This window comes from Dipodomys merriami, unplaced genomic scaffold (genome assembly GCF_024711535.1).
Source record: "Dipodomys merriami isolate MVZ:Mamm:240054 unplaced genomic scaffold, mDipMer1.0.p SCAF_1, whole genome shotgun sequence".
Taxonomy (NCBI): domain Eukaryota; kingdom Metazoa; phylum Chordata; class Mammalia; order Rodentia; family Heteromyidae; genus Dipodomys; species Dipodomys merriami.
The window spans coordinates 83,887,945-83,913,524 of record NW_027202270.1 but is presented as its reverse complement, the minus strand read 5'-3'; the positions used below and the strand labels follow the sequence as shown (position 1 = coordinate 83,913,524).

At 38.2% G+C, this 25,580-nt stretch overlaps 1 protein-coding gene across 6 annotated transcripts; it reads right to left on the bottom strand.

Moving 5' to 3' along the window:
- Insig2 (insulin induced gene 2) lies at positions 1–21,920 on the bottom strand. Of its 6 annotated transcripts, none has more exons than XM_070024499.1 (6): positions 21,847–21,920; positions 14,275–14,662; positions 7,664–7,788; positions 3,582–3,748; positions 3,311–3,410; positions 1–1,753 (listed from the first exon to the last, which is right to left on the bottom strand). In XM_070024499.1, the coding sequence occupies exons 2-6, from the start codon at positions 14,516–14,518 to the stop codon at positions 1,712–1,714; spliced, it is 678 nt and encodes a 225-aa protein (XP_069880600.1). In that variant the 5' UTR covers positions 14,519–14,662; positions 21,847–21,920; the 3' UTR covers positions 1–1,711. The 6 variants fall into 6 exon arrangements, with proteins under 6 accessions (XP_069880600.1, XP_069880590.1, XP_069880574.1 ...); XM_070024489.1 differs by having other exon boundaries at positions 21,878–21,913; XM_070024473.1 differs by having other exon boundaries at positions 21,831–21,905.
- Positions 21,921–25,580: the final 3,660 nt, after the last annotated feature.

The window sequence follows — 25,580 nt, the reverse complement described above, 5'->3', positions numbered from 1 at the left end:
TATTTAATACATTTTGCTTTTAACAGCAATTTTCAAAGTAAACGCATTGTAGACCTTATAACTTATTAAAGATTTCATAATGCTTACAAAGTTGATTCTAAAAATATACTGTATTTTTCTAAATGAATAACATTATCTGGAAGATAGAATAATAAATTATAGTAATCTGTTTATCATCACTATAGATAAGCTTGTATATACACTCAAAATGAAATCCTCTTAGGATCTTCGTATTTGTGCTGAAAACAGAAGCAGATCAAGGTTTGGCATAGAAGATCTCTGTTTGAGAGCAACTGTTTTAAAATCAAAATATTTAAAGTATCTACTGGACATCTGAGGAAAACAGGAGCCCATGCACATACACACACATACACACTCTCTCACTTATGCACATGGACACACACTCAGGAAAGTACTCAGAAGACTGCCCTCATGCATCAGATAATTGTCAACAGTTTCAAAAAGGAAAATTGTCCGGGGCGGGGGGGGGGGGAGGGGGGAGCAGCTAAGAATATGCATATTTAAACAGCTGTAATTAGCAAGATATGCCTAGAATTGTTATCAAATCTTCAACATGCACAGAATGTTACCACAATACATTCTTCAACAGACCTGAACTGTTCCCTGGTGGACATGAGCACACAGGGAATCATGTATTCATCCATCCCCCACACGGCATATGGTAAGGTTGCAAATCCAGGCATTCCACTGACAACGAGTGGAACTGCTTTACAGAGTGTTTTGCTTTATAGAATCTGATAGATTGCAGAGCCCAATAGAATTAGAAACTTCATTTTGATTTGTTGGTTATTTACTGTGTCCCTTGTGCATAAGCAATAAGATTCTGCATTGTAAACGACAGCTCTGATCACTTGACACTCTGTGGCACAGGAGAAGGTCACTTTGTATTCCCAAACCATATTTATTCTCATTAAATTCCTTAACTTTAAATTGTGTGTACATTTCCAAATTTAGTTTCAAGACAATTTAATGTTGATAGCCTCACCTGCAAACTACATATAGCTCCAGTAAAATCTGTAAAGACAGAAAATTATTCTTTGGGATCTCTCCAGTAACAGGTTTAAACCTATTGTATGGAAGAGAATATATTAAAACACTCTTTGAAACAACACCAAAATAGTAACTAACCAAACATTAGGGCAGTCCTGACTCATACTGCTGTGATTACAAAAATAAAAAGGCACAACAGCAACCACAAGACAAAATACCAGCTACCCATTTGCTTTTTGTTTGAACTGTGTCTTTCTTCTTATTTCCCTAAATTCATGAATTTTTCAAAGCATTCTCATACTCATGACCATAATAGAATATTTTGGCACATTAACATTGTGATACAATGGTATGGTATGTTTTAAAAATTAATTTTAAATTTTCATCTAGTATTCAACATATTTTAATGTAGTGCACATATACCTTACAGTTACTGAGGTCAAATGCATAAAGGTTTTTAACTGATTTACAGATGAAGCAATCACAGATTGCAGTAACAGTGTGTGTGTGTGTGTGTGTGTGTGTGTGTGTGTGTGTGTGTGAGTGTGTGTGTGTGTGTGTGTGTGTGTGTGTGTGTGTGTACACACCAATCAAGGAAAAACTGCATATTGGCAATTTTACAGTTCCAAGTTTTGTTGGTGTATGTATCATTTACATGCCATTTTCTTCTTCGTATATAAAAGATATGCTTTTGCCTTCTTCATTCTTGATGAGATTTTTCTGCAATAACTTTACATTCATACTGCAAAAATTAAAAGGTCAAAAGGTTAATAGATTAAAATCTCTTTGTATTACAACTTGCAAATAAGCTAACATTGTCTTCACAAAGCTCCAAAAATTAATACATATGCCCACTTTATTCCTCAGTTTCTGAGAGTTAGATAATTAATAGGATTCAATGAAAAATGTGATAGGGAAAGAGCTCTATTTTTGTGTTTACATGTGGTGCAGGGGATTGAGCTCAGAGCATTATAAGACACTCAACTACTCAATTACATCTCCATTCCTGATCACATGCTAGAAGTGCCAAAACCAGAATAAATATGAGTTTTCTGCATTGTACACAAAGAAAGCAGTATAAGGCTGGGTAATAGTGGCTCACACCTGTAATCCTAACTACTCAGGAGGCTGAGATAGAAGGATCACCATTTGAAGCCAGCCCAGGAAATGGCACTGTGGCTCAAGTGGTAGAGCACTAGCCTTGTGCAAAAGGAGCTCAGGGAAGCATACAGGCCCAGAGTTCAAGCCTCAGGACCTGGATGAGGCATCCCCCACCCCCCCAACCCACTCACACATAGCAGTATGGTATTGAGATCAACTCTGTGACAGGAAAGGAAGAATGTTTCTTTAAGGTGCAAAAAAGCAAATCAACACAGCAATGTCATCACAAGGCTGAATTCAGATGATTATTTCAAATCACTTAATCATTCAAAGAAAAAGTTTTATTACTTTATAGAAGTTTTCTATCAAACAGTAATATTAAAGTACAACTATAAAAATCTATAGCTATAATTGAAAATGAAAGAAGACAACGTGGAGTTTCAATTTGGTGGCCAAATTATCAAAAAAGATAGCAAAAGCAAACCAATAACTTCACCCACTTGGCTAAAATGGTCAAAGTGATAGGATTTATGAAATGCTGTGGCTTCCAAATGTTACTCTCCAACCTTGGCCACCATGATGTGGTTATCAGCAGTGTCTTTCTCTTCATAGCAACTGTTTTATTTGAGACAGTCTGAATTTATAAATATTGTGTTTATTACCAGTGCCCCTTTTCGCTTTTAAACCTGTTCCCTTTGATGGAATAGAAACCTATAGATAAGGGGCTGGGAATGTAGCAAAGTGCTTGCCTAGCATGCATGAAGCCCTGGGTTCGATTCCTCAGTACCATATAAACAGAAGAAGCCAGAAGTGGTGCTATGGCTCAGTTGCTAGTCTTGAGCAAAAGAAGCTCAGGTCTTGAGTTCAAGCCCCAGGACTGGCAAAAAAAAAAAAAGGCGGGGGGGAAGAAACCTATAGATAAGTTAAAACAAAAAAAAATCCCCATATGGTCCATAACATATTTTGGCTTTTTCTCTAGTAGCTCCTCAACCTTTAATACTCCCATGATTAAATTCTTTCAAATGAGTTATCTCAATCAATGAAAGAACAAACCAGAAATCAGAGAATGTTGCCTTCATAAACTGCTCTCCCTTGAAGACAGATGGTTATTTAGAGAAAATTGTCATATATGCCACCTGACTTGGCTTTGTTTTTATAGGTGTCACACAGAAAAGGGTCTAAAGGAGCATCAGCTTACCGTTGCCAGTTGTCGACCGATGTTTCCCATTGTAATGCTTCCAGCAAAAAATATACATGGTAACCAAGAACGAACATACAGAAAATCTGGAGATGTGTATCTAGAATAATAGAGGAAATGAACCCAGAGAGGAAATGAAAGGACACATAAGATAATCACAGTGAAAACAAATTATTCTGTAAACTAGCCAACTCAATTCAAAATCTCACTTCTGAATTCATTTATCATTTACTTACACAGCCCAACAAGCACAGAAAGAAATAATACTTACTGATAAACACCGTTATAGACTAGCAGTTGTGTGACCACAGTTGCCAAGAAAGCAATTCCTACTCCAAGGCCAAAGCCACTTCTAGATCTATCAAAAGTCCACCACAGTCCAATGGACAGAGCAGCCAGGGTGAGAGACAACTGCATGTTGTTATCAAAATCCACCTTCTGAGATCAGTGTTAAAGAATCATGTTAAAACTTATAGCTAACGAATATCACCTGCTCATTCTTCTAAAATAAAGAGATGGTACTGCGGAATTATTTGCTTATTCTTGAGTACATTAAGGCTTTCAGTATAATATATGAGCTTCGGTAGAATTAAAAGTATTCAATTCAAAAACACCAAATTCAGAAGACATTACTTAATAGATCCCACTGAACTGTACCCCTCCAAAAATAAGTCTATATACATTTCTAATTATAATTTAAGAAAATGACTTCTTGACTAAACATGCAACTTCAAGCTCAGAACACTAGTATTGCTGAAGGAACACACTTTGGTGAAAAGGGAAACCAGTACTATTTCTCAAGAAGGGGTTTAGAATTACTTGAAAATCATACAGGAACTTTGAAATAGAAGAGTTGACAGCTATTTAACAGGACAGCACATTCTCTGTATGATTTACTGACAGACACATTTTATAATAATGCAGTTCAGAAACAAGAGTACCAAGGACACAGCATCCCTTTCTATTATGTCAACTGTTCTAGTTTTAATTTGTTGAGGATAAAGCCTTGAAGTGAACATTATCTTGCAACCTGCCAGGCTATTTTGGTTCCTGAGACTTTCTAGCATAGGACAGTTTGCTCAAATGATATTTTATTTCTGTCACCTACTTAAGCATCTATTCACCAATGTACCGCCCTTTCATACTCCAAAATCTATGGGCAAAATGAAGCTTTACAAATTCAATTTGCTCATTTCTTGCTAGAGGATTACAGTAAAAGAATTAATTTCAAGTGTCATTAAAAGGGCATTATCTATGTCTCAAAGGCCACATTTTGGCTTTATAACCACCTCCTTGCAGGGGATTACATATCTCACCAAACTACCCGGCCATGCTACATCTAGAGAGAAGTCAAAAAAATGTGTATCAAGTCGGTTTTTTTCCCTCCTTTAACACCATTGTTTACCAGCAAGCACACACTGAGAAAACCAGCCTTATGAACATGCATATATAGCTTACTGGGATCTCAGCATCTGAGGCCTGTGTGGTACTCTATCAAGGATAGTCCCTTTTTAGGCTTGATTTATCAAGAAACCAACAGTTCATGTGGATATATGCTTTCTAAGCAAGCATTTTTCATGATTCAGTTTAAACTCCAAGGAAAAGTTTTGAGTGCTGAAACCTTTGTACAATAACATTTATATATAAAGAGTGTAAGGCCGACCTCTGCTCAGTCAACTTGATTCAGCAAAATAAGGAAGCTTCCAGTGTAAACAAATAAAATATATCCATCTTAAAAGTAGTACTTTTAAGTGATTTTAAGTGCCTATAAATTTTGTAAACAGATTTTGCTTAAAGGATAGAAAACAGCTAAGTTTGTTGTATTTAAGTATTTCACTGAGTAAGAGTGAAGAAAAAAGTGAACAAAGCAAAAAATATGTTAATAAAGCTTTAAGATTTAAAACATAAATTTGTATTTAAAGCAGAAATCTTAAAAATAGAAATCATAGCCACATACTGGTGGCTCACACCTGTAATCCTAGCTACTCAGGAAACTGAGATCTAAGGAACACAGTTCAAAGCCAGCCTGGGCAAGAAAGTCCATGAGACTTTTATCTCCAAATAACTACTAGAAAACTCGAAGTGGTGCTGTGGCTCAAGTGGTAGAGGACTTGCCTTGCGCTGAAGAGCTAGGGATAGCACCCAGGTCCAGAGTTCAAGCCCACAACCAAGAAGAAGAAGAAGAAGAGGAAGAGGAGCAAGAGGAGGAAGAGGAGGAAGAGGAGGAAGAGGAGGAAGAGGAAGAAGAGGAAGAAGAAGAAGAAGAAGAAGAAGAGGAAGAAGAAGAGGAGGAAGAAGAGGAGGAAGAGGAGGAGGAGGAGGAGGAGGAGGAGGAGGAGGAGGAGGAGGAAGAGGAAGAGGAAGAGGAAGAGGAAGAGGAAGAAGAAGAAGAAGAAGAAGAAGAAGAAGAAGAAGAAGAAGAAGAAGAAGAAGAAGAAGAAGAAGAAGAAGAAGAAGAAGAAGAGCAGCCTAGGATTGTTCTCTTTTTAAGCACTCCTAACCATAACATTTATTTTTTAGAAAATCCTAAATTTCAAAAATTTCACCAGGTTAGATAAATCTTTAATACAAAAGGAAAAGGAAAAGGAAAATCACAGCTTTGGAAAGATTTTTAAGTGTATTACAGGAGGGGGTAAAACAGGGCTCAGTAACTCTTTAGAACCCAGGTTCCTAACTCCCTCCATGGTTTCTGTTCCTATATATCTCCCAAACAGCTTGATACCTTTGATAAGGAACACAGGATTGAACTTACAGCATGATCCACCTCAAGCTCACACTGTGGCTCCTCAGGCTCACACTGTGGCTCTGTGCCCAATGCAGAGGCCCATTTGTCTTTTTTTTTTTTTTTTTTTTGGCAACCAGAGTTCCACTCTTTTCTCTGCTCCATTCCCAAAGCTCCTACCAGCTTCACTGTCTAAACTACATCTTCTAGAAGAACAAGTCAGGAGTAGCGGTTCCAAGATTTTTCTCTACAAAGGAAAGTCATGAGGTAGAAAAAGATAGAGAAGAGGAAGTAGAAACAATAAAAGGACTAAAACCTTCTGAGGGCAGGATCCATGCTCTAGGGGGGATTTTGTTTTCTTGTCCTGTGGGCAGAGGCAAAAAGGTAAAGAAAAATGGTAACTACCTTACTCATCTTTAGAAGACACTATAAAAAAACTAATCATGAAATAAAATAGAATTTTTGAATGCTAAAACTGTATATATATATATATATATATATATATATATATATATATATATTTAAACTGTGTCTATATATAAATATATACATATATACACATATATACATATTAAGAGGAAAAGTAGTTACTTTGGGCCTGGTCTAAGCTGACTATTTCTACTTACATCACTTTTAAGTCAGTAACGTGCAACAATCTGGAGGCAGAGGCAGAAGGATCACCTGGGCAACACAGTGAGACCCTGTCTCAAAAACAAAACAAAACAAAACTAGGCACAGGTGGCTAGCTCATGCTTATTCTAACCCTAGCTACTCAGGAGAGCAAGACCTAGAGAATCACAGTTCCTAGCCAACCTGGAAAAGTCCTTAAAACTCTATCTCCAAAAGTAAAAGGCAAAAATGCTGGGCTGGAAGTGTGGTTCTAGTGGTAGCATGCCAGCCAAGAACTCATGAAATCCTGAGTTGATACTCTAGAACCAACAAAGTGAAATGAGACAAAACAAAGCAAAACAAAAACTACTTAGGCAGCCTTTTGGTCTAGATTAAAACCAGCAAATTAGTTTGCTTCTTAAAAATTATAACTTCTTTAAGTTACAAAAGATAAATAAATAAATATGAAATGGTACCCGAAACCACCACATATCCTTATTGGCAAATCCTAAGTGGAAAAAAAAAAAAAGCTGGGGCGGGGTGGGGGGTGGGGTGGGGGAATCCTTTGAAAATGTAACTGCTTAAATCTTAGAATTACCAAATCTTAATGGAAGTAATTAAATGAAATTTACAACTGGAAGGAGGAGAAGTGGGAGAAAAATGAGGGAGGGGGTAACAATGTTCAACAGGAAATGTAATCACTACCTTACATATGTAACTGTAACCCCTCTGTACATCACTTGACAATAAAATTATTTTTTAAAAAAACCTGATTGAGACAAACACATATGTTTTAATGTGAGAAGTCTAAGTGATACTGAAAAATAGATTTAATAAGGCCCATACCCTCAACTATAACTGTACAACAGCTACTCCAATGTCTATCTACACAGCCCGCATTGTTTTTATGACTACTTGGGAACATTACAATTTACTACAGTGAAGGTGCAAGGGGCTGTTTAACCTTTGGTTTGTTGCAAGCTGCTTTATTATTGTGCATTTCATTATAGTGTAAAGGATACAGCACTGGCATGATTTATACCAACAAAGACAGCTACACACCGCATAACACTGGACCACTCTCTTTTAAATTTATGTGGTTCTCCTAGATGCCTGTCAATGCAAGGGTATAATAACCCAATCACAGCTGTGGAAGAAAAGAAAAAAAATTAAGTCATCTCCAGTATCGTTCTGGCAACAATTAAGCTACAAAAAAATCGCTATAGCCACCATTTTAAATACTTCTATCAAAAAATCAAGTTACTTAACATTGTCACTGACATTATTAAACTTACCTCCCAAAACAAAACCAAAAAAATGAGAATAGCTCATTGAAGAAAGCACTGTAAATGACAAGAGGTTTTTAATTCTAACAGACAAAACACTCTTTAAGTGTGTGGTCCCCAACTGAACAGACAGGACTAAACTGACAAATGCTACTTTTCTGCTCTGAATATCTGTGAGACTTGAAAAGCACCAAACGATTTAACAGTTAAACAATATCCTCTGAAATTTCTACAACCCTAAGATATGCTATTAGATGCAACCCATCTAAAGAGAAGATAGAAGCATGAACATGTAACAAGCAATTTATCATATATACTATGTCCAAATGCTCCTGGCTATTGTGTTATGTAGATTAGTTTTGCCCCTATCAGCTGCTTGTCTTAGTTTTCTGCATCTTCCACCTTTTTCTGACACTCACATTTTATTCTTCTAGTAAGACCGAGGTCATACAGTTAAAGCAGGAAAACTTTCAACAGAAATCTATGTGTGCATTTCATTCTGCATACAGAAAAATCTAAGGCACCTGGCATACAGGAATACAAATATAGAGGTAGAATTTCAGTCCACCATTAAAAGGCATGAAGAAAGCACCTTAGTATATTTCTTAATTTGGGAAAGAACATCTTGAAAGCTACCTGTGTACTTACACATATATCAACTGTATACAAAATAGCTATGACTATAGAGTAGTCTCATCCAATCAAAGTAGTCTCATCTAATCCTTAACTCAAATACCTGTCAAATCTTAACATTTTTATTCATGTAGAAGAAAATGTAGACTATGTTATTTGTTAAAAAAATGCTAATGAACCTAGACCTTATTCAACAATTTATGTAGAGAGTACACTCTACCGATTAAACTTAACAGGAAATAGGTAGGCAGATGTGATTTCCTAATCTTTCTCAAAACAGAACTGTACTGCTATTAATTCTATAATAAAGTAATACTAACCACTTGAGTTGAACAGCATGTTAGAAATATCCAACATCACCTATGATGTCTAATGGAATTATACCAAATCTAAGTGTACAAAGGTCAGATGTGCCTCTCCCCCTATGGATTTGGCTAGCTACATCCTACAAGTGCTGAATTCAATCATCAACAGAACCAGAAACTAATATATTTTTGAAATCACAGGCCAATAGACCAATAGGACAGTACTGGAAAGAACTGTCTAACAAGTTCTATCTAGAGAAGAGATGCTGGAATAATATACACATTTTCCTATCTGGGCTCAGATCATCAAGAGACAAATCTTAGCAATGCAGACCTCTAGCAGCTATTTGAAAATTTAAATTTCATGATTAAAAAAAAAAAGACAGTTTTCTAAAATCTTGTGAGATTTATCGTATTTCTAAATTTGTAAATAAGTAAAATAACAATAATCATGCCCAATAATTTAAAATATCTAAACATTATTTCTTTTCTCCTAACTGAAGTTAGAAAACTAACATCTCATCTGTCAACCTCCCTCTTCCTCCTCCTCTCTCCATAAAACATATGTAGTTAGATATACAGATCGATGTATCTGCAGTTATCAATATTATTTGTATCTATATATATATCTACATCTTGCTTTCTTGTTTCTGAGTAAAATCAACTAAGAGGATGCATTCCAAGTCAATTTTGCTCAGCAGTTGATGCCATAAGTAAAGAATTATCACATAGAGAATACTGACGTGTGTGCAAAGATATAAATCAGTAAAATTGACTATATTCTTATTTGTGTGATGTCAGACTCACAAGTGAGAGACAACTGAAGAGAGAAAGCAAAACCACAAAAAAGGAATTTAAACTGTCACACTGCTAACCTTGGGATTTGCCAATAAAGATCAAATCCATTGAGTATGCATGGTTCTTGGTTGCTCACTGAGAGGGAGAATTCAAAGAAGCTTGTCACTTCCCATTAAATGTCTTCTTTCTTTCCTTTCAATAAAGGCGCAGCAGAGTCTGATAGCAATAGCACAGTGAGGCTGCACTGTTGGAAAGCTCAGCAGAATATTTCTGAGCTTCTCTTCTACTTCCTATATTTTTTTCTTTTTAAAAGAGAGACTTAAAATCATGCCTGTGTAAAATCATAGGCAAATATTGTCTGCTTAATCAGATAGTTTGCTGGTACAAAATCACATTTCTTGTAATATTTTTAAATGACTTCCTAGTAAGAGTCTGACAATACCAAAGACCAAAGAAGTTTGTAAAACACCAATCGTAAGCCATCACATTTTCCTAGCACTGTGCTCAATGTAGGGAGGCACTAAAAGGAACACAGTTAAGCATTTTGCAAGAAGGGCTGGGGAAAATAAGCCATTCCAGCTGTTACCCTTTCATGGAAAACTATGAAAAATGAGGACAGATAGGGTTATATTTTTATTCAGCAAATACTTACACCTCACAACATATCTAATTTTTTTGCTTGACAGGGAAGTAAAAAGAGCAAATCATGATCCCAGTGGCTAAGTGAGCAAACTACTGAATATAATGCTGTGGTAAGCACTGACAGGGTTCTGAGGGTTCCAGATCCTCTTCTTCCAAGTATTGCTGGGAGGTGGGGTGGTGGCTGTCAGAAAGCTTCCCAGAAATGGTGATCGTAGGGGCAGCAGCATTGAGCAAGCGACTAGTATACAGTGTTCTCAACAAGCAGAGACATTTGAGAAAACACAGGGCTGACTGAGAACAGCTGGCATTACTAGGGAGTTGAAAGCCCAGGCATGAAGGAAGCTTCAGAGTTCACAAAGATCCAGAGAAAGATAAAAGTAGGCAAAGACCTTAATGTAAGAAGACTACCCTACCACAGTGAGGAATCAGAAAGAGGTCAACATTATATCTGTGCTAGAGAGGGGCAACCGTTCTTACAATGGTGAGTACAAAACATGAGTGGAGGAGGTGTAAAATAACAAACAGAAAGAAAAGAACTGGTAACTCCAAGCATCTAGGTTAAGAAACAGACGGTGAGGTAGTGTATCTCTTGGGAGGTAGGTAAGGAAGGAGAGTGAAAAGAATGATCTTATAGAGCTAACTCTCCAGGAATGGGGTAATGATCAACATGAAGAAAGAGGAAACATATTTTCTTTTTAATTATTACTTTCAGAAGTATGGACTCAACTTGGCTACTTGTGGATTTTGTGGCAACTTCTCTAGAAATCTTTAGGATGAGTCTTTTGTGGCCCTTGGGAATGAACAAGTTTTCCAATTCTAACTCTATTCTGCACCCATAGGGAGGTAATCAACTCCTAACATCAGCAACTTTAAATGAACAACAGGTAATTGAGAAATGGAAAGGGCATCAAAAGCTGTTCATCAGGCTTCTCTAGCTGTCCTGAAGAATCATCATCATTTCTGTCAAGGACTGTGCTATAGGTAAGTAGAAATAAACAGCCGGGCGCCAGTGGCTCACGCCTGTAATCCTAGCTACTCAGGAGGCTGAGATCTGAGGATCATGGTTCATAGCCAGCCTGGGCATGAAAGTCCATGAGACTCTTATCTCCAATAAAGTACTCAGAAAACCAGAAGTGGTGCTGTGGCTCAAGTGGTAGAGTGCTAGTCTTGAGCTGAAGAGCTGAGGGACAGTGCCCAAGCCCAGAGTTCAAGCCCCATGACCAAAAAAGAAAAAAAAAAAAAAGACAAGAAAAGAAAAAAAGAAATAACCAGAGGCTCTTGTTTACAGGGAGAAAATGTTGAGTCTGGATGGAGACCCTCCAAAAGATAGATACTTGGTCTAAGAATGTCATCAAAAGATGACCATTAGTTTTTACTAATGATGTTAAGAACCTCAATGGTTTTGGAAAATACATATCAACATAAATACCACCCAAAAATTCACACACACACACACACACACACACACACACACACACACACACACACACACACACACACACACACACACACACACACACACACACACACACACACACACACACACACACACAACAACAACTATATTTCTTACATCACTTACTTCTTTTTTTTCCTCATATTTTCCCTGAAATGACAATCAGGACTGGAGGAAGCAGACAATATGCCGAAATCCATTTTCTACCTTGGAAACATTGATAAATCTTTACTTTCATCCATCCCAACAAAACCAGCAGCACAGTGAATTGGAATCAAGACTTGAGGATACTTCTACTTTGTTTTGCCCAAGTATAGCACACATTTACAGAAGAAACTGTCAAGCAAGAACTGTGAATGCAACTCTACCAAGTAAAAAGGTATGAGGTTAAGTGTAACAAACTTAGTAGAAGGACAGTGAGGACAAAGTGGCAGTGCTAAGATTTGGAGCCTTTCTTTCTAAATCTGAGTTTATTGAAAAAAGAGTCCTTGTGACAGGGACACAAGAAAGAGCAGATGAACCCCATCTCTCTATGAGGTATAAGGAAAACTCAAACTTTTCTGCCCCAAACCAGAATATATACCACACACCAGCAGATTCCATCCAGGCCTACCACCTTGAGTGAAGGCTTGCAAAGAGGTGATCTGAGTACCAAAAAAAAGGGACCAGCTCTCTCTGTTCTGTTCCCCAGTATATGATGCTACCATATACTAGCCCTGGTCCAGGGCCCTCATCTCATTGATTTCCTCTCTTTATCTCAGAGTTCTTATTCCCCAAACCAGACACAATACCACCATCTCTCTCCCAAAGCTGGTCTACAGAATCCTGGGGTTAAGAGATGTGCTGCCATATCAGTAGACCTGTAGTAAGTCATCTTGCTCTCCTCTGCCTTCCCTTTGTAAGTACTGAAAGGCATGTTCTCCCAAATCCAAAGGCTTCTATTGGCAGCCTGCCAGAGCTTTACCTTTAAGGAAAATAACAAAACTAGAATAAGCTTTTGATTTTTCTTTTCTGAATCTAAATGCATGAGGACCAGCAGACATTAACAAAGAGTGATAAAAATGTAACTATGTTTTCTTGTCTTTGTCTATTTGGACTATTTCTCTTAGAAAATGATAATCCTGGAGAAGCTAAGAATCAATAACTTTATGGCTTCTCTTTTAAAGTGAATACTGTAATATTTAGTCTTCATTATAAAAGTCACAGTAAACATTACCATGACAATGTCTTCTGATCCATGCAACAGGATAACATGATTGTCTAGCAGGTTTCATGAGATCATTTAAATATGTATCACAAATCAGCCTCACCTTTGGACACACCTTTGGACTTCTAAATCTAGGATGAAAGATAAGAGGACCTATTTCCTGTGTGAGATATTGATATATATTAAGTATGGGCATTCAAAAATGCAATTTTTCTATCTAAACCATATTATATTCTACAACATGTTTATGGCTACCTTCTATGACTTTATGTATTAACTTATTTGTTTAAGTCATTAGAAAAAGAGATTTTCATTATGGAAGCTCAAGATCAATAAAGTATCTAAAATGTTCAACTTTATCCATTGCACACTGTCTATACAATCAAAACACAAGCCAGAGTAACTAAAAGCATAATGATGATTTTAAGGAGAGTGTGCCTTGTTGATTTCTGCAACATTTGTTATTCTCATGGTACATTTCAAAACAAGATGTAAAGGATAAACGCATATATAAAAATCTAAAAAATACAACATGAAGCTTTAAACTCTAATATTTTTTTTCATTTTTCAAATTTTTATTTGTTTCAAAATCAAATTGTATTGGCCATCATCACAATCACTTAAAATCTAACTTAAGAGAAGTGATGCTAAATGTCTCATCCTAAAGGAAGCCAAGATTTATTTTTTGAAAGATAAAATTTTTAAAGTTCACAGGTCACATAGAAATCACAAAAGAGTACATACTCTATATTCTATTGACATTTTAGAAAAAGTTAAAAAAAAAAAGTCTTTAGTGAGAGAAAAGCAGAGCAGTGTAGCCTGAGGATGAGGTAGAGAAGAAATGAAAGATGGCATTAAAGAGTTTGAGGGATGGGCTGGGAAGGTAGCTCAGTGGTAGAGTGTTTGCCTTGCATGCATGAGGCCCTGGGTTCGATTCCTCAGCACCACATAAGCAGAAAATAAAAAAGCCGGAAGTGGTGCTATGGCTCAAGTGGTAGAGCCCTAGCCTTGAGCTGAAGAGCTGAGGGACAGTGCCCAGACCCAGAGTTCAGGCGCCACGACCGGACCCCCCCCCAAAAAAAAGAGTTTGAGGGATGAGAGAAATGTTCTGTAGCTGAATTGTGGCCATAATTACATGACTGTATCTACTGCCTAAAGACATCAAGGTTTTCACCTACAGATCCATTGTTCTGACTTTAAATTATACCCCAAGCTGATTAATTTTTTTTTAAGTTTATCATTCAAAGCACATCCACTCATTTGTCCTGTCTCCTTCCTGCACACTGCAGAAATAGCCTACACATACCTGAAGCTGTGCCACAGCATGGGGGTACCCACCACGCAGAGGAAAAGATGCTTGCAATCACATCGGGTGGAAAAAGTGTCACATTTCTTTGAATCTGAAGCAAATTTAACACTAATGCGAGAAATACTCCAATAAAAAACAAAACTACTCCTCTAATCATCAAGTTCACACTCTGGCTAGTGACAGATGAGATATATGGGCCACATTTTTTGGGTCCAGGTGACTCCGTCTCTCCTTCTGCCATAGTTTCATAAGTCCAAGCCGTAAAAAGAAAACAAAATTAAGTTAAAAAGAAGCTTGCCAGCTGACAAGTCCAGTTGTCTGTTAATCAAAGTGGACCGATATTTCAATGGTACATCTTGTCCTGAAGTAGGACCTACCAGAAATCCTGCAAGAGAAAAGAAAAAAGAAATCAATATGTGTCTGATACATATATACACCTTTTTCTGATTTCTACACTAGTTAATTTAAACACATTCACAATGAAATATATGTATGATTTATTTAAATTAGCTATTTGCTGATTAAGAAAATATTTTAATAGTAATTTTATAATATGTATGCCATAATTTTTAAGTACCACATTTAGATTTACTAGGCCAGAATAAGTAATCCAAGAAACACAAACATTAGAATAATAGTAAAAAAAAAATTAGCCCCTCCTCTAGAAAAAACAAACAGTTAACCTGAAATACTTCCAACAAAATCTGGAAGATGCCAGGGGAGGGAGGGCGAGATGGGAAGGGGAAACAAAGGAGGAGGCAACAATGCTTCATAAGAAATGTACTCATTACCTTGCCCATATAATTGTAACCCCTCTGTATGGTGTTTTCACAATTTAAAAAAAAATTTGGAAGATGACAATCCAAGGTATCATCTATCTAACTCTCCACACACATTAGTTACAACGGAGTATTTCATACTTTACAGAAAAGCAACATAATATATTCTGACCAAAGATACTGTACTTTTCACAATAAAATGGGACTTTTTTCTTGAGGCTGTCCTCTGTAGAAGAACAAAATGACCATTTGAACGTTTTAATGCTTATATAGATTTAATTTCTCCATAAAAGCATTCTATAAATACCAGAGCACCAAACACCAATATATACACTAACCACAGAAGCCAGACCTGCCCCGCTCTCCCCAGAGTCACAGCTGTGACCCATACTACTTTCACAGAGGCTGTCAAATGTTGCAATCGTGGCAGTCATGGTAAGCAAGCCAGAAGAGGAAGCAGTAAAAGAGGAGGCCTATGAGTAACTTAAGGACAATACTTCTACAGAAGTTTTATCCTCATGGCCTGATTCCCAAAACTCAAAAACATTCTACCACAATCAGTCTAGGTAACGTGACTGTCAGAGTTTGAATATTGTTTTTACCCATGGAGATTCACCAGTTCGGGGCTTGGTTGAGGCAGAGCCCTGGCAGGCACTTTGAGACCCCAACCGCTCTGCTTCCTGTTTGGTAATGTGATCTTGCCCTCTCACCAGCACTCTAGCCATCTATTGTATAGCTGCCAGAACAGAATTGATGCTGGTATGATATCCTTGAATCTCTGAAACAATGAGCAAAATAAAGCTCTTTTCTTTATAATTAGCCTGCCTCTAGTATTTCATTATGGTAACACAAACCATACAAATGTAGTCATCGTTGTGTGTGTTTCAGATAAACAACATGTGAAGCTTTTTGTATGTCTTTCTAAGCACTGATATAAGGAAACTTACTTAACCTTGACACACACTTGTCATCTCAGCAGTTTGAAGGCTGAGGCAAGAGAACTGGGAGTTTGAAGTACTAAGCCACATAACAAAACTCTGCCTCAAAAGGTAAAAAATAAAAACAACCCCTAAGAGGTAAGCAAAGTTTTGTCTATGACAACCACTGTGAGGCAAACATTAAAGGTTAAGTCACCAGGAACACAATCTTGGCAGCCAGACTGCAAAGCCCTTGTTCTTGTCATGACATTCACCTTTCCAAACTTGTCACTTATACTTTTGTTTGTCTTCTATGAATACTAACAGTTTTTAAATGGGAAAATACCACACAGGCTATTTTTTGTAAGTTACTTTCATCCTACCCAATTATGATCCATCTTGGATATCTTTACAAGTTAGTACATAAGTGACATTAGTTTTGACTCTCAAAGCAATTTATTTAAAACTCCAACAGTACTTCCACTTGCTACCTGGTAATTATATGTATAGTTACTTTACAGTTAATAAACTTTTTATGTAGGCCTTATTCACTATTACACCTCCACAGAGCCTCTGCTTAGTCCACCAGAGAGTTCCACACATACATAGTCCTAATTGTTTAATTAAACTGGGCTCACTCTTCTGGATTCAGCAGGCCTTTCAGAAGGAAAATTTAGAGCATAACCATTTATAATACATTGAGTTTCTAGTTCTCAAGCCACTTCACAAATCTTGGAACTTATATTCAACAAATGGGGCTAGCAGAAATAACAACTATAAAAAAGAGAACATAGTGCTCCCAGCTTTCCTAGCCTATCAATCCTATATGATAAACACTTAACAGAGAATACCATTTTCAAACTGGTCCTTAAAACCTACTTATTCTATAGCATAACTGAGCTCCACAGCTTACTAGAATGTAGGAAATGGTGTATATTACAAACAATCTGTAGGAAAAGAAACTCTGAAAATGCCCAGAAAACCACCATCTGGATCTGGTATGGAATTGATACAATCAGCCTTTCATGTGTGCTGGATACTCATCAGGGTTTACCAGCTACAGAATTCACCCTCATCATCATTGTTGATAAGAGTACCATTTTGAGAGCTTACTCTCTGCCAGACACAGAGTAATTCATCCTCAGAACAATCCTAATGAGAGGAATTGTCATCCTCATGTTACAAATGAGAAAACTACATCAAAGGGATTTAGCAAATGAGTACTGAACATGCAGGATCAGAACTGGAATGTTGGCTCAGGTCTGATTCTAAAACCTATTCTATTTTCCTTGTGCCCAGTGTCCAACTACACCCTCCTCAATTAGCTAACCCTTTTTCTTTTTAATTAACATGGATCTATATAAAATCAGAAGTTACTAAATACTTTACTGGCACTATATTCTCAAAGTATGAATGCCAAAATAAGCAGGAGACTATATTGTAGTCCAAATGATGAGAATAAACACATAACACCTTGAGGTATACTAAAACAAAAAGTGTACTAAAAAGGAGATCGTGTGTGTGTGTGTGTGTGTGTGTGTGTGTGTGTGTGTGTGTGTGTGTGTGTGTGTGTGTGTGTGTGTGTGTGTGTGTGTGTGTGTGTGTGTCCTGGGGCTTCAACTCAGGGCCTGGGTGCTGTCCCTGATCAGCTTTTGTTGAAGGCTAGTGTTTTACCACTTGAGCCACACCCAACTTCCAGCTTTTTGCCAGTTTATTGGAGATAAGAGTCTCACAGGCTTTTCTACCCAGGCTGACTTTGAACAATGATCCTCAGATCTCAACCTACTGAGTAGCTAGGATTACAGGTATGAACCACTATCACCCAGCAAAAATGGTATTTTTAAAAATTCACATGGTTACCATAAACATTAATTGTTAAGAGACTGCCCTTCAGAATTTCCAACAAAGTCCTTCAGAAGGCACTGCACCCAATCTATGGCTAATGGAGTAAAAGAGGATGGATTTAGCAAATCACTTGCTTCCATCTGTGAATTATTTCAAAGGGGAATTAACAGCAATGGATACTTTATGTTTAACAGTACTTTCTAAGGAAACAAAATAACTTCAGTTTTGAAGCTATTTCATTTTTTCTATCCCCAACCCTTCATCACTTTCCAGGACTTGTCAGAGTACTGTCATTTGGAGCAGATTAATTCTTGAATGTGTGTAACTGATCTAATCCTTACATATCATTTACCATCCCTGGTTCCTGCCCACTAAATACCAGCCTCCCCATTTGTGATAACCAAAATTGTCCTCGAAGTACATCCAAATGCCTCAAGGGAGGCATTGTCCTCCAAGTGAGAGCCTCTGATTGCCAGAGTCCTATTTCCTCACTCTACTTCAAGGCTAGTAAAGACTTTCTAAACTATTTTTGTTTCTTGTCACCAGTATTTACTCCATCTTTCCTGGTAGTGCTTCTTTACAATTGCCTACATTACCCCACAAGTTCTCTTTTAAAATAACATTTGATGTTTATTTGAATGAGATCCAAAGCCAACTTTGTGTCTACACAATGGTATAATTACTGTGGACAAAAATAGAAGCTACAGGGCTTTAGAAGCATTGTGTCCTAAAATTTAAGAAATGGAAGGGAATCAGGAGATCATCTATTACAGAGGGTTTTATTTTTGAGCCCTGTGCAAAACCAACAAAAATGTACATGTGTGCACTTTCCAGAAAAGAGAGTCCTTATATCAAGGACTCAAAAAACTCCAGTATCCAAATAAAGTTAAGAATCAGTGTTCTAAACATTTTCTCACTTTACCAGTAAGGAGAATACCACATGAAGTGATCAAGTGAAATAACAAATTGAAGTCTGTACCAATGGGTCGGTAGTTTTATTCCTTTTGGGGGGGGGGAAGAGGGGTACATGGAATGGATGTATTGGATCTTCCCATTACAAGTATGCACTGCAGACATGTAGTAATGATCAGATTCATCAAGTGGATAGCAAATTCCACAAGATCATACAATGAAACCATAAAGTTGCTTTAAAAATTCATTATCTATTGCCCACTAAAGGAGTTCTGTAACTTATACTCCCTAGTGCCATTATTGTAAATTATCTGAAGAATAGGTGGGTATCAGCAGCTCACACTTATAATCCTAGCTACTCAGGAGGCTGAGATCTGAGGATCTATTGTTCAAAGCCAGCCTGGGCAGAAAAGCATGTGAGACTCTTATCTCCAATAAACTACCAAAAGCTGGAAGTGAAGCTGTGGTTCAAGAGACAGAGTACTAGCCTTGAGGAAAAGCAGCTCAGGGATTACACCCAGACCCTGAGTTCAAGCCCAAGACAGGACCAAATAAGAGAAAAAAGATCTGAATAACAAATATGGCTTGTTTGTTTTTTCTAATTATTGGCATCATTTTCTTAAAGCATACTTATACATGTAAATATTGCTAACAACAATAAGAAATTTGATTCTCCATTTTTTAATCTACATTTGAAAAAAATAGATTATTTGAAAAAACTACTGGTCAGGGAAGAAATTTCAGATATAAACACTGCTTAAAGGACAATATCACAATGGTTCCTGATAATCTTGGTAATAAAAGCTGATGCTTTAAATTCCCACTTTACAAAATCAAGTAGGCCAAATAACTTTCTAAGAACATACAACTCCTTCCCAGTAGGCACAACCACTCTAACTCTAGACTTTCTTTCACCTCACAACATTTCCTCTTCTGTAAATACGACACACACACACACACACACACACACACACACACACACACACACACACACACACACAAACACACAAAATGACACAGAAAAAGTTTTTCAAGTTATACTGGTAAACTGCTATACATTCCAAAGGAATGTTTTCAACAAGGTAAAACAAAAACCTTTCTACGGGACATGAAAAAATTCTACCTACATACCTGCCTACAACTGCCATAAGACACATGACTGAACAAAGAAAAATACTTCACATACCTTGGCTAGAACAGTGACAAAGCATCAAAAATACAAAAAACATTATTCCATGTGTCTACCTGGTAATGAATTGATATTATTATTTGAAGGTAAATAAAAAAGGGATATAAATGATTCTGGTTGTTTGGATGAAAATTGAAGTTTATGTTAACACAGAATCAACTTAAAGGCAACAGGCATTTGAAAATTAACACAAAAATAGAAAACTTCAGAATCTGTTGCATTTTAATGAATGCGATACCCCCTAGAGAACCAGTTGCATTCTAACAATTGTAATACTCCCTAGACCCAAACAAAGGTGGTTATTTTCCAAACAGTCCTCATTTTCCAAATATATTACCAAATCATAAAGCTGAATGACTACTTCTTTTTCACCATATGCTCTCTTAATTTAGAATATTGTCCACAAAAGAGAATATGCATTAAGACTAGAAAGACACACAAATCAATGGAATAGTTTAGGTCTCCTTAAAAGCATGAGTGTAGGAATAACAGGCTAAGTGCATTTAAACTTCTAAGAAAAAAAAATGTTTGCATTGAATACATTGTTTTTTTCCTCAACACTAAAATGTTAATCAAGATGTTAATCAAGAAACATTTGAATTCCTCTACTACTTTTAAATATCGATCTCTGTCTCTAAAAAAAACTTAGCCTACCATTTGGGGCTAATTTTCTGGTAAGAACGAAAAGAAGCTTTTTGAATAATGGAACTGCATTTTATTATTTCCTTTTCAGTGCAACTATGTGTAAATGCAACTATTTCCCAAATATACATGATTCACAGATTGATCATACTAGACATGAACCTGAGTATGAAAACTCACTATGTAACAACACACTGTCAAAACACATTACTGAACACGAAGTCCAGAGAAAATGGGAGTGAAGGGGGGAGCCGCGGGATTTAAAAAAAAAAAAAAAAAAAGTACATTAGCTATTTTTCTCCCTATGGGACCCTAATTAGCGAAGGCATCCCTTTCACACATTTTCATTTGGTTAACTATCAGTGCTAAACCTCAAAGTTAGAAAACATAACCTAGCCACAGCTCAGCTGCCTTCATTTTTCTACACCCAAGACTGGATGGAGCTTGTTTTCCTTGCAATCTTCAGTACCACTACAATACTGTTGCTAGGCAGTTTCGGGGCCCAGCAAGCTAGTCTATGGGTTCCTTCTTGAATCATCCATCAATCCTACAAAACATCAAGCTCTTCACAGTATGTTTTTCCTACGCTATCTAGTGAGTATTATTCTTTAAAAACTTTTTTCATTAATAACTGGACACGGGTCATTATTGTTTAAGTTTTAGCCCCCCACCCTCTCTACATCCACCCCTATCTTAGGCATGCTTTCTTTTCCAGATGGTCACATCCCGCGGACGACCTTAAAATCCAAGCAGCTAACACCAATCGACTTCTAAGCCCTGGCAAGAGTTTTCTTTGGCTGTACCCACAAGATCTGCTCCCAATGTACGCAGTCCCAATCCAAACAGCCAAAGTCCTACTCCCCAACTCAATGTCATATCATTTTGGTGGATACAAAGTTTACTTTGATATCAGTCCTAATGCTGGTCCATCTCCATCGCAAACCTGAGTCTTTCTCCCAGGCTACAAGCTACCCAAGTCCTGACAGCTCTGTTTGACAGCTCGCCAAACCTCCACCACCATCAAAACCTCCAGGGTCGCCCTTCCCGCTGTCCTTCAGCCCACTGTTCAGGAAGCCTGGGCCTGCCCTGCAGCCTCCCCCCCGAGCCGGAAGTCCCCCCTAGATCTCTCCCAGGTGAGAGGAGCCCCTCCATCTGCAGGCCCCACCTGCGGTCCTCGGTCCCCCACACCTGCCACCAGGAATCCCAGCCTGCAAAACAGCATAAGTACTTCCTCTTCCCAAGGGCTACCCTCGTCCTCAGGCTGCTTGCCTCGGCACCACGTCACCTGCTCTCGGCTGGGAGACTTCCCAACTCACCCCCGCCTCCGCCATCTTCTGGGACCTGCCCCCTTGCCCCCCGTGCTCCACCTCTTCCTCCTCCCCTCCCACAAGTCCGCCCAAGCCCTACCCCGCATGCGCAGCGGACGCACACCGCGCCGGCAGTCGGGGCAGAGAGACTTCCGGTTCCCGCCGGCTCTCGCTAGTTTACTAGTGAGCCGGGGCAACAGAGCTTCCGGTCTGCTGGAGATTTGGGGGCTGGAAGGAGGCGTGGTCAGACTAGGTGGTGGGAGGCTGCGGGATCAGCTGTTTGCTGACCCGGCGAGACTGGAGTTGTGACCCGAGTCCCGACGCTGCGCCCGCGGGCGGAGGAGGAGAGTCGTGCGAGGACTCACGCAGACTCCGGGTGAGGCGCCGCCCTCTGCGCCTCCCTGGTTCACCGGGGAGGTTGCGGGCTCCGGAGCGCCGGTGACCAGCTGCTTCTTCCTTCGGTGGACGCTGTCAGTCGTTCCTGGCTGCTTTGCCCTAGCTTTGCCCGCTGCCCGGTTTCCCTCTCTGAGCAATCACAGCTTATTGCGGGAGAGCACAGTGGCTGTTTGCCCGGTATCCCCCCCACCCCCCATCCTGCACCTGCCGGCCGTCCTGCCTGTCACGGCGGCTGCTTCCGGAGAAGGCCTTGGGGGTGTCGTGGTGAGGTGGAGAGAAGCCCTCCTTTGTCCCAGGTAGCGCTTCCGTGGACGTGAAGAGGCCAGCCTTCCAGAGCATGAACCAGTCCTTAGAATTTGAACGTGAACTTGCGTTTTGAATGGAAACGGCACGATCCGTGCGCAGACCAGCCACTTGTAAACGCTGAAAGCATTCATTCAATTCATTCATTCACAGGCAAAGTTCTGTTTCTAAAGGCTTGATTATATTGTGTGGCAGAACTGTCTCAGATCGCCTTTTCCCTGGCTTACAAGTGAGGCCAGATTTTAAGGAAAGCATTAGATGAAGTAGGAGCATAAAAGTTCCATAAGAGTGTTAGCTGGTTGAACTACGTTGTTTGTTTTACTTTGGTAAAGGATAAGATGGATTTTTAGGTTTATAATCTTTTCATCACATTTACTTCTACACGGTGCAGGAGAAGCTAAATTTGCCACAAAATTCTAAAAATTTACTTGAACTTTGTTTTCTCTGGCTCTTAAAGTCCTGTGGGTTTTTACACTAGTAGTTGACGACCTAGGTTTATTATACTGAATAGGTGAGGGCTTTTAAAAAGAAAAACACCCACAGATGAGACGACTTTACAGTGATGGAGATCAAACCCAGAGCCTTCCTTATACATGCTAGGTAAGCACTTGGCCACTGAGCCACAACACCAGCCCCTCCATGACTCTTATAATAAAACAGCATGAGTCTTACATGTCCCTCTCATGCTTATTCCAACCCACCATTTTCAAACCGTATAAAACTACCTTAAGAAAAATCATAATTGGAAAAGAAAAACATAATGGAAATTTACTTCAGGTTGGAATTTATTAATTGCACAGAGGGATAGCCCTGGAAAGTAAGAACTATATATGGAAGCAGTTTATGAGTGTTAACATCTAATGAAGTTATCCCCATTGCACTACAAAGCAGAATATAAATTCCTGAAGAGAAATACAAAGAGCCCTTGTCTTTGCTTAAGCACCAGGATAAATTTCATGGAAGAGATTGGTCTCTCAATTCTGGTCATTGAAGATTTTATATAAATATATATATATGTATATATATTATATATATGAGAGAGAGAAGGAGATGCTATGATTGTGGTGGGAAATCAGAGTTGGAAAAATATGAACTGCAGAGTCTGCATGAAGAAAAATATTTGATGAGACATATAAGATTGGAGGTCAATTCATAAACTTTGACTAAATTTCTGTTATGTCTGGAACATTAAATTATTTAACTACTTGATTCCAGAACATAAAAACTTTGAGAAGTCCGAATAACTTTGAAAGAAGTTGGTCCGGTATTATTAGTGGATGCCTGGTGAAGGATTCTTGAAAACTGAATTGTGTTTTGCCACTGTGACAGTCTGTATCCAATAAATTCATTTTTCTAGACTTTTGTCTTCTCTGCAAAATGAAATAGTGGTTCAGATGATTACTAAGGTCCTCTTTCCTAGTAGAAATGTCAGTGATTGGAGAATTCTTTGATTTCTTTCCTTTATCTTTGTATGTTGTTTGGTCTCCCAACTGAACAAACCAGAAGGTAAGTTACAAAGCAAAAAAAGAAAAGAAAACCTTCTTTAGCTAGCTAATACAAACATCAGCAAAGTTTATTTGCCTTCTTGGAAGAGTATATTGTTAGACTAACACTAATGACTGCCAAAGGTTGAATGTCTTACTAAGCCTTATAATAAATTTCTAACAACCTGACCTTTGGAAACCTTACCAAATTAAAAACATCGAAATAATTTTAAAATCAAAATTATGGTAATTTTCCTACTCAATAATTGGGCTTGGAAAATACTAGAAAAATGTCCTTTTTATTTCTGGTTTTATTATAATGTTTTGATGTGGGATACTGCTTCTGTTTGACCCCTAAAATTAACAGGCTGGAAGCTTGATGCTGTTATAGTAATGCTAAGGAGGTGGAACTTTTAGGAGGTAGAAACTAAAGGAAAATAATTAGGTCATGGGAGCCCATCCTCATGAAGGTTTCAATGCTGTTCAGAGTAATTGGGATTTGTTAGGAGTTCATTCATGACCAATAGAGCAGGCTGTTAAATAAAATGAATCCTGGCCCGCTCCCTGGTCTTTTCCTGATTCACCATGTCATCTTTCCTTGTCACATGAGCTCCCCACGTAATACCATACACAATGTTTTGATATAGGCAGAGGTCCTCATCAAGGGCTGAACAGTGGAGCCATCTGACCAGCATCCAAAATTAAGCTTTCCTGTAAAAATACCCAGCTTTGGGTATTTTAGGCCAACACCACAAAACAGACTAAGGCAGATACATATAACCAAGAGGTACCATTAAAGGATTGTGCCTGCTTAAAATTATAGGATGGATCATTTATCAATCTATTCATTCCTTCACCACTGTTTTAAGAATGTAGCTGGCACCAGACACCAAGCACTGGACCTTAAGAGGAAAACTCAACAGACAAGCCTTATGGTGTAATGGGGAAATGTAGCAAATACAGTATATAAAGACGCATTGAGACAAGTGCTATAAAGATGCAGCATCTCCATACTGAAACAGTAGGTGGAGGGAGATAAAACTACATGTGCTTGCAAGAGTGACTTGAAAATAGAGAGGAAGCTGCTGAAGGCATGATGAAGAGCAAATATGAAGGCACAAAACTTGGAAACTCTTGCTGCCTGCCAGGAATTAAAAGGAACGTATTCTCACTGAGAAGTTAGCAATTGAAAAAGCAGAAAAACTTACAAATAGAGGTTGTGTATTAATATCATGGTTGATCATTGAAAATACTATGCTGAATTTATTTTTACTTCAAGTATCTATACCATTTTGATATGGATACCAAGTAGCAATTGAAAAACTAAGGCAAAAAGTGGTAATCCTCAATCCTGATATATGTAGCATCTGTAAATATTAAAATAATGTGAATGCTGTGTACATCCAGCTGTGGGATCCACCCTCTGTATATTCTGATTTAATTGAGCTGAAGATAGGACTGAGGTTCTTTTTGTAATAATAACCTTGTACAATCTTGATGTAGTCATATAGTAGTCCTAATGCAGTCAG

What these genes read in the sequence shown, in the direction of transcription:
- Insig2 (XM_070024499.1), bottom strand. Translation starts at nt 14,518, where the DNA reads ATGGCAGAAGGAGAGACGGAGTCACCTGGACCCAAAAAATGTGGCCCA. An exon ending in GTCTATAACGGTGTTTATCA is followed by an intron (nt 3,411 to 3,581) that starts GTAAGTATTATT and finishes CTATTATTCTAG; the next exon opens with ATACACATCTCCAGATTTTC. An exon ending in TCGGTCGACAACTGGCAACG is followed by an intron (nt 1,754 to 3,310) that starts GTAAGCTGATGC and finishes TAATTTTTGCAG; the next exon opens with TATGAATGTAAAGTTATTGC.